Below are 9,145 nucleotides of genomic sequence, written 5' to 3'. Positions count from 1 at the left end.
TATCAATGACTTGCACGTGCAAAGCCGATTTAAGAGAACGTTGCAAACACATTATTGCAACTTTGTTGTATTGCAGCAGGTAGGTTCTTAACCTCAAAATACTTATATCGTATCATTAGAATTGTGTTAAATCAATTACACAGGAATAAATAATTTCTCACTTTATAATTTTAGTATGATTCTAGTTTTAAATATTAAGGTTATGGCTGATGGTAAATACTTGCTGAAATATAATCATGTGCATTAAAATGACGTGAACAAATTTTTATTCCGGAATTCACTTCTTTGATACCTACTGCTTTCATCCAAGCTTCTATTAGTTTACTTTTTTCTCTAATTTTCCGAATATATTTTTTACATATATAAAACGGTTAGTTTTTATTGGAAAGTAGTTAATGTAGGTGAAGAGTGAAGATCTATGTCTGAAGTGCTATTGCAGCTTTTCACTGAACATATTAACTTTTTATTTGATTTAACTTTAGAAGAAAACTTCGTCGACTCCATCATCAAAAAAATTTTTACTTTTTTAACGTGTTTTATTATTTTAATAAACAATTTTACAATTTGCGTGCACAGTTCCCATGTAAATTTTTCCCTCATTCGAGTTATAAATTTTGCCACCAGATGGTGTATGCCCATTTGACGGATCCCAATACTTATACGAATGTTCTTCGAGTTTCTCAAGCAGTTTTACCTACAGGTGTTATTACACGAAATTATAAAAAAAATCTATTTTTATCATATTTCTTAATTAATAACACAAGTTGAACAAGCCAACTGAGTAGATATTGGAGAGAACATCCCCCCTTTGGCTAGGGCTCTGACCTTCCGCAAGCTCCGCACTTATTTCAGTTGCACCCTGTATAAATATTTAGTATATGAAGTGCAAAACCATGGTCATAACTCACTTATGGAATACGTAACTTAAATTCTGTGCACGTACTCCTAAAATTGAATAAAGTCGTGCAAAACTGTACCTAACAAAGTTTTTAGACATTAAATGTTAATTGCAATATGATGAAATAATGTGAATACTAGCTAACTGAAATTACTATTTGGAGGCTTTTACGTATCCTCTTGGACTTCTTGGTTTTATTTTTTAATATAAACTACGTTTTTTTTATATATAAAAAAGAATATATTAAACGAAAACGATACAGACAATTTTATAAGTTAGTTTGTTACAAATGTAATTAAAACATAAACAACAAAACGGGGGAAAAAAAGGAAAATTTTATTTTTTGCCTTTAAGCTCATCTAAATGTTTTTTTAAAAGTTTTATGGCTTCCTGCCTTTCCTTCTTAATGATTTTGTGTCCTTTTGCCTTTATATTTTCTAATTCGGCCAAATGATTAATAAGTACCTCGTTAAATTTTTCGACATCTTCGCACTTCTCCTTTCCAATAAACGTCGACACGGATCTTTTAATATCTAGGACCTCTCTCTTAATTTTTTCAATTTTCTTTAGAGTATCATTGACGGATGGATTCAATAGATTATCATCTTCTTCATTTTCGGACTGATTTCCGTCAGTGACATCGTTGCCCTTATGAGAATTTTCCAATTCGTTCTCTAATTGACTTATTTTAGCATATAATTTGCGTAGTTCTTGCTGATATTGTTGCCTTTCTTTATCGAATCCTGCAATTTGCATTTTGTTTAACTGCTCAAAATCTAGTTGGCTTTTGTTAAGCTGATTCTGGAGCTTCATGATCTCTTTTCTCATAAACTGTTTTTCTTCGTCGTACTCGGTTGCTAGTCTTTCCCTTTCGGAGTTGTGTCTGTAAAAAAGGTCATAAAATAGTTTTCTTATTTTGGTGATTATATAAAACATAAAGCGCTAAGTACTAATGGATAACTGCAAGAAAGCTGCAAGTAGGACAAAAACCTAATTTAAAAAGAATGAGTCTCAATAATTATGAATATAGATGGGATGTAGTCAAAATTGGCATAGTCCAAAATAAAACTGTGGCGTTTACTTTCTTCTTTCAACTTATTAACTAGACTAGAGCGGTTGGTGACAGAACGCCTAATTTTACTCACGACAGACGTTGCAAAGAATATCGTACCTAAGCATAGAAAAGAGATGTCAGGTAGGAATTGCAGCGGCCACTTATAAAGAAAAAGGAATAACATAACATTAATTGATGTGTAACAGAAAGGTATGCAGACAAGTAGAATTTGAGCATCTTGCCAGCATCAGTTCAACATTCTCAGGAATTTAGAAAAACAAAATCGCTTATTTAAAGATATAATTCCAACCAGGCCGTTATAAAGCCGACCCTGATCTTTTGCGTACCTCTAACCGCTGCTTACTATTATTCTCTTGAAGCATTTCCTAACGTAACAAGAGCGTGTTCAAAATGCAACAAATGACTACAATCCTAACTGGAAACAAGCAAGAAGATACGTCCATTCTCACAGATAATTTAGTGCAAACTTTGCCAATTTTTATCATTCCATCTATAAAACGCAAGTCGCTGCGCAATGGACAATTCCGTATCAATTTTGGTATCAGTTGTAATAATTTGTTTGCCTATAATTTGTGCAAACACATTTTTGAAAAATTAGCTGCCGGAACAACATATCTTTAAAAAATGCGTACCTATGCGCTAATTGCTGTAAAAAAGAAGCAAGGGAGCATGTAAAGTTCATTGCGTGCGCTCTGAATCGGATGCGCACTACTTTACTGCTCAGCGACTTGCTACCCTTTGCGCAATACATTACCCGCCCCTAAGTACTCCTACAATTCTGAAGCCGTTTTCAAAAAGATACTTAAACAGGGTATTCATAACTGAAATGCTATATTTATTGGGTAATTAAATAAGTTCATGTAGTTTTTGATGGTAAATAATAAAGAAACAATCACACACTATTGTTGATCGAAGTAATTATCATCATATTTAACAACCTTTTGCCGACATGACACCAATTTTTGTATGCCAGTATTTTTTTCAATCAAAAAATTGTCGGATTTAGTTTATTACTTCATTTTGATATTTGAACTACCTATGCCTCATACGATTGTCAATAGACAATTAGGTTGTAATAGGTTTGGTGAAATGCCAGGAAAATATGGAGAGTGTGATAACAATTCCCGGCCAAGTTCAGAAAGTGTCCGGGATACTTTTGCGGTTCGTGGTCTGGCATTACCCTGCAGGAATATAAATTTCATTCGATTGAATAAATAAGACTGTGTTTGGAGGTATTCACAATTCAAGTTAATAGTGATAGTTTTGACCCGTTTCCAAAAATTCATAATGGACAGTTCCAGTGGCTGAATCTTTGGGAGTATATAGAAGCGAATCGGTTAGCAACTGATCATGAAATGGTTCATTATCGTTGAGTGAAATATTTGCCTAACAACGACTTAATTTGCTATCATTTGACAAATATGTTGAATCATTTGCTTAATTTCCACGTCTTTCTTAGCTGATGGAGGTACAAACGACTGGTTTCATCATTCACATAGAACCTTTCGGGAAGCTTTAGGCACATTGCCTACACAACTTGTTGAATATTCTCGTTATTAATGATCTTCAATAACTCAGAGCGTGATTCAACAAGCTGAGATCTCTAGAAGAAAACTTTTTGAACCATTTCTGTGCTGTTCTAGATGGATAGAATGTTCTAGTTTTAAGGAAAAGCGAAGATTAGCTCAGGAGGAAAGAATGGGGGTGCGCGTTTAGTCTTAGGACTGACGACATTATGATGGTGAAGACTCACAACCCTCATGTTTAAGTATGACGGAAGGAGTAGTAGGGACATAAAGCAGAGGATAGCGCAGGCTCGAGTCACCTTCAATAAAAAGAAGTCACTTCTATGCTCGCAAACGGTTAATTTAGAAATTCAAAGAAGATTGTTAAATTATCTAGTAAAATAAAATACTACAAATGGCGCAGTAAACGCCATCTGTAACACGATGCTACATTTTAGGATTACGTATGCTCCAACAAGGTCCACTTGTGTGGATATCTACTTGCTGAAAACGAATCCCGGAGTAGCCAACCTCAACGTGATCGGCACGTCAGTTTAATCGAATAAAATAATTCGAAGTGGTCCGTATTCTGTTGAAACTGCCAGACGCGGATCGCGATTTCGATCTTTTTGGATCTCATCAGCGCGTCGCAGGCAGCTCCGACAGAATACAGACCAACTTTTACCTGTTTAACAGTGGGACGCGCTGAAGAGATCCAAAAAAATCGAAATCGCGATCCGCGTCTGGCAGTTTCGACAGGGATACAAAACACTTCGAATTATTTTATCTAGTAAAAGGTTTGTAATTTTATCTTATCAATTCTTCCAGGAAGTCTTCGTTTTCGATAATTTCTAAAAATCCTTTTAACTTTTCTAGCAAAAATTTTGACATTGCCTATTAAATTTAAAATTACATCTTCCTTTTGCTTTTTGAAATGAGGGATCCTCTGTTTTTTTTTTATAACTTATAATGCGAAGATTAGTTCAGGATAGGAAAGAGTGGAGGGGCGCGTTCAGTCTTAGGACTGACGACATTATGATGATGAAGACTCACAACATTCATGTTACATTCTATAACGATCATGGTAATTACAAGGAAACTCGTTTGTTAAGTTTGTGTTATAGAATGTACAGCGAAGTTATTGTTATTTTTGTTTCGTAATGTGTCTGTACTCTGTTATCACGTAGTTATAACAAACTTGGTTGTACCTACATCAAACATACGTTTCTTGCTTATAAAGAAATTTTGGTTACAACCATCCTGTCCACCTACATACATACATCATGTAATTATGAGTAGGCATTTGTCAGTATATAGAGAAAAGATAAAATTTACTTTACTGTCTACATGCCATTTTTGATATCCATATATCATTTTTCCATATGTTTTTGCTATATACACTTATGTAAATTATCACTTAACGTTTTATTATATTGTTGATAAAGAAAATAAAAATACGTTTTATCAACTAAATATTTATTATTTAAGTATCTATAAATGCTAATCAAAATAGCAAACATGTCCTAACTGATTATAAGTAGACATTATTGTTTTTACCTATTTCGTGGAAGGTTCCCCCTGAAGACGTTACATTTTTTAAAAATAATTTTACTAATGACGTAACTAAATAAATTTCAGATAAAGATAATTAAGATAAGATAAAAAATTTCCTAATTCCACTCGGAAATCTTGGATGGGGTAGTACGGATGCCCGAGGGGATGGATATAGGTATTTATCCTAGGACTACACATTATGGAAACTGGCCACAGAGTACATGGATAAGCAGGACAAACTCCCGATCGTTATTAATAAGAAACTGAATTTGAACAACTGCTGAAACCTATTGATTAACACAATTTATTAGTTACGATGAAAAATCATCTCATATTGTTGGAACAAAATAAAACAAAACAACGCTTGTGCACAAAACAATTTTCAGGTTTAATTTTTAGACTTAATAATATTGTTAATTGCCTTTAGAAGTGACCTACTTAGTACCTATAAAGAAGCTGAATTGATAAGGGATGTCTTTGGCGTATTCTCAGTGGTGGATTTGCTTTGTCCTTTTATAGTAGTAATTATTACAATAAAACATCTAATTAGGTTAAGAATTCATTCATCATTATAAAGCCGTAAGTCCTAAGACTGGTCGGACACGCACCTCCACTTTTTCCTATCCTGAGCTAATCTTCGCATTTTCCTAAAACTAGAGCATAACACATCATTAACTATTTGCGAACAGTAATGTAATCTAGATTTAGCTCTACTTCTTTTAACTCCTATTTCTGCGTTTAACATATGTCTGACTAGCCCTTCATGCCTGAGAGGGTGTCTTGCCAACCTATCTCGCCTATTTCTTATTTACGTCCTCTGTTCTGCCCTATCTCAAGCATTTTTAAAAAATCCAAATAGATTAATAATTGAAACTCATTTAATGATTATTCATATTATATATAATTTTCTGAAAAATAAACAGTTATTTTTGTTTTAAGAAAATTAATTTCTTATCCTCCCAAAATTTCTTTCAGATTATTCTTAATAAAAGATAAACCATTTTTACTCAATATTTTTTTGGCACTAACTACAAAATGCCATTCCAAGTTTCGTCACTTTATCTATGCATATGCTTCTTATTTTTGTGACGCTGAGGTTGTATCTCCTCCCTAACCGATAGTGCTTGAAAATGCCTAGGGAAGTATTTATTACCAGATTCATTTCGATATTTAAAAACATATTTTTTTTAATGTTGATTGGATTACGTAATTGCAATTAACAGTCTAAAAGCGCTTTTTTGTTGTAGCGTTGATTGATGTATTAATTGGTTAACGTTACAATCTGAATGTCAATTATTCTGTATCTACAATTGAAATGAGAAAATTGTGTATATTTTTCATTATGTCACTAAAAGTGTAGTAACTTGGAAATTTTTTGGAATACTGCTATTTCAAATTATGAATTCGTTTTAAATTTTTTGGACTATTACTGTCATCTATACGGCAACATACATGTTCAGGGATTCACAGAGTAAGTTAACTACAGTTGTGTTGACCACTTAAATTATGTTTCCAATTCCTTTTCAAAGATGACACCACAATTGCGATTTTGAACAAAAATTTGTATCACTGTGCAGGTAAACAAATTAACAGAATAATTTAATAATCATTATTCATCATCATAAGGTCGTCAGTCCTAAGACTGGTAAGACACGGACTTCCACTCCTTCCTATTATAAACTAATCTTCGCATTTCCTTGCAACTAGAACATCCCACAACTATTTGTGAATAGTAAACCAATTTAGGTCTACCTCTACTCCTTTTAACATCTGTTTCTGCTTCTAATATGTCGCTTATATGCCTTTTATGCCCGAGAAAGTGTCTTACCAATCTTTCTTATTGACTTCCATATAATCCTTTGTTCTTATGCTCTTTCTAATACATCTTCATTATTACATTTTTAATTTAAATATGTTTAATCACTTTTCATGTATGTATATTAGTACCTCCCTTCATATAGCTATTCAGAAAAGCTATAATTTTAATTTTTAATCAAACCCGTATATTTTATTGGTCCTTTTTTTTATTCAAAGCTATCTTCGAATCAATTGGAACTTGTAGGTAGGAATTTAATATTTCTTAAAAACATCGTACAAAATGAATTAAATAAAAATATGGAAAAAATAGGAAATGAATTGGTCGAAAATGCGTTCGCAAATTGTACAAAAATTCATTAAGTATCTAGGGTCCGATCTGAGGGGAAGGAGGCAGCCGGGCAAATGCCCAAAGCGAAGGGCGGCGAAATTGGGTGTTCCGGCCGGTTTCACAGAGAGAAAAATCTTATACAAATTACAGTATGTCGCCGTGGTCCATGGAGTTTTGATGTTTGACCTTCTCTGGCTGCATCTTCAGTGGTGATTGACGGTTGCAGACGCTTTTTATATTGAAGTTGCTACAGCAAAGGATTTTCGACTTCGTTGGGCCCATGCTGTCTTGTTTATTTGTTCTTTTCCAGTTGATTGCATTCTGTTTATTTTTCATTACAGGTTTCTAATCTTTACTAATGTCTAACTCCTCATCTCTGCTTATGGTATTGGAATGTTGTTCTAGTTCTAAAGCTTCATGCCTAACCGGGTTGTAGAAACCAGGGAGGGGTGTGTTCTTCAACTGGCCGGTGTGATCTTCCTTAAGAGCATGGTCAGCTATTTTCGGAATTGGAGTAATCTAATTCCTCATTTTTGTTCATTTTTCCTCGTAAGTATGCTGCGCTGTCATACCAATATAGTCCTTGCCGCATCCATAAGGTATATGATAAATCCTTGGCGTTAGTAGTGAATCAAGAGAGTCCTTATTTGGTAGTAGTTCATTATTAATTTTGCACGTAAGTAAAAGATGTCACCAGCAAAGAAGGGCGACACGTCTGGAACATCAAAACCCCGTGGACCATGGCAAAACAACGCGGAAGAAATCACCGCATCAAAGGTGATGTTTGGAGTAGATACGACTCTCTATGGGTGTGAAAGATGGATAGAGGAGGCACTGAGGAAAAAGAATGCTAGAAGTGCTTGAAATGTAGAATGTTTAGAATGCCGTGGATGTAAAAGGTTACCAACAAAGGAAGAGTATGGAGATTAACAAAACGCCGGCAAGGTAGGTTGGTAGGACATTTTTTTCAAACATAGAGCATTAGCAAGAGACATACTAGAAGTAGAAATAGGAGTTAAGAGGGATAGAGGTAGACCTTAACCAGATTACTGTTGCCAAGTTTTCGAGAAATGCAAAGTTGGCTCAAGGTAGGAAGAAGGGGGGGGTGCCTGTCTTTTCGGTTTGAAGACTATGATGATGGCGAGAATGATTCACTTTCAACTTACACCATAATATCAAATTTTATGTAAAATATATAATACATTTAAACTAATGAAGCATTAGGTACCAATAAAGGGGTCTAATCTGAAATAAGCTTTTGTTGATTTGGTAACCTACCATCAAAATAGCAAGTACAGCCAAGTGTTCAGCGTAAAATGTCTTCAAGTTTTCTCAAAATTCCTTACAATTTCAATAAGCTCGTTCGATAAAAAAGAATTAACAAACTAATGACCAAATAAAATAAATGGTACCTATTATGATCAGTGATGACCTCACGTTGTTCTAACACAAGTAGTTTTACAAAAAAAAGATGTCTACTGGTTTTGATAGAGGTTTGTTCAATCATCAATCGCAAAATTTACTAGCGCTACCACAAGATCTCTCATTAAAATTTTTAGATCAATTTGCATGTGCGTACGTACCTTGCATTCGTTGCAGCGAGATTCTCTTCCAAAGTTTTAATCTGTTTTTCATACTTTTGCTTTTCTTTATCAAAATTATTAGACTTATTCTGCGTCCTCTGCAGTTCATCTTGCAGCCTTCGAATTTCTTTCTGATATTCAACGCGCTCCTTTTCAAAAGCAGCCACTTGGAATTTCAAAAACGTTTTCTCGTATTGGTTCTTCGGTTCCTGTTGTGAACTGCCATTCGCTAATCCGAATGGTATGAAACTGTAGACTAACGAGCGAACTGTATTTGGTACATTCAAAATATATTCTTTTATTGATGATAGGTAATCGTTTAGTGTTTGGTACTGTTTGGCAACGGTGGTGTTGACATTTGCTGAAACAAACAGAAAATACAAT

At 34.1% G+C, this 9,145-nt stretch overlaps 1 protein-coding gene across 1 annotated transcript; it reads right to left on the bottom strand.

Moving 5' to 3' along the window:
* Nucleotides 1-1,114: 1,114 nt before the first annotated feature.
* Nucleotides 1,115-9,145, bottom strand: LOC112904983. Its single transcript, XM_025976396.1, has 2 exons — nucleotides 8,762-9,145; nucleotides 1,115-1,781 (listed from the first exon to the last, which is right to left on the bottom strand). The coding sequence occupies exon 2, from the start codon at nucleotides 1,724-1,726 to the stop codon at nucleotides 1,235-1,237; it is 492 nt and encodes a 163-aa protein (XP_025832181.1). The 5' UTR covers nucleotides 1,727-1,781; nucleotides 8,762-9,145; the 3' UTR covers nucleotides 1,115-1,234.

Source organism: Agrilus planipennis, unplaced genomic scaffold, assembly GCF_000699045.2.
Source record: "Agrilus planipennis isolate EAB-ADULT unplaced genomic scaffold, Apla_2.0 scaffold84, whole genome shotgun sequence".
In the NCBI taxonomy this organism is placed as follows: Eukaryota; Metazoa; Arthropoda; class Insecta; order Coleoptera; family Buprestidae; genus Agrilus; species Agrilus planipennis.
This window is presented reverse-complemented; position numbering and strand designations above follow the sequence as displayed.

Coding starts and splice junctions, on each gene's coding strand:
- LOC112904983 (XM_025976396.1), bottom strand. CDS start 1,726: ATGAGAAAAGAGATCATGAAGCTCCAGAATCAGCTTAACAAAAGCCAA.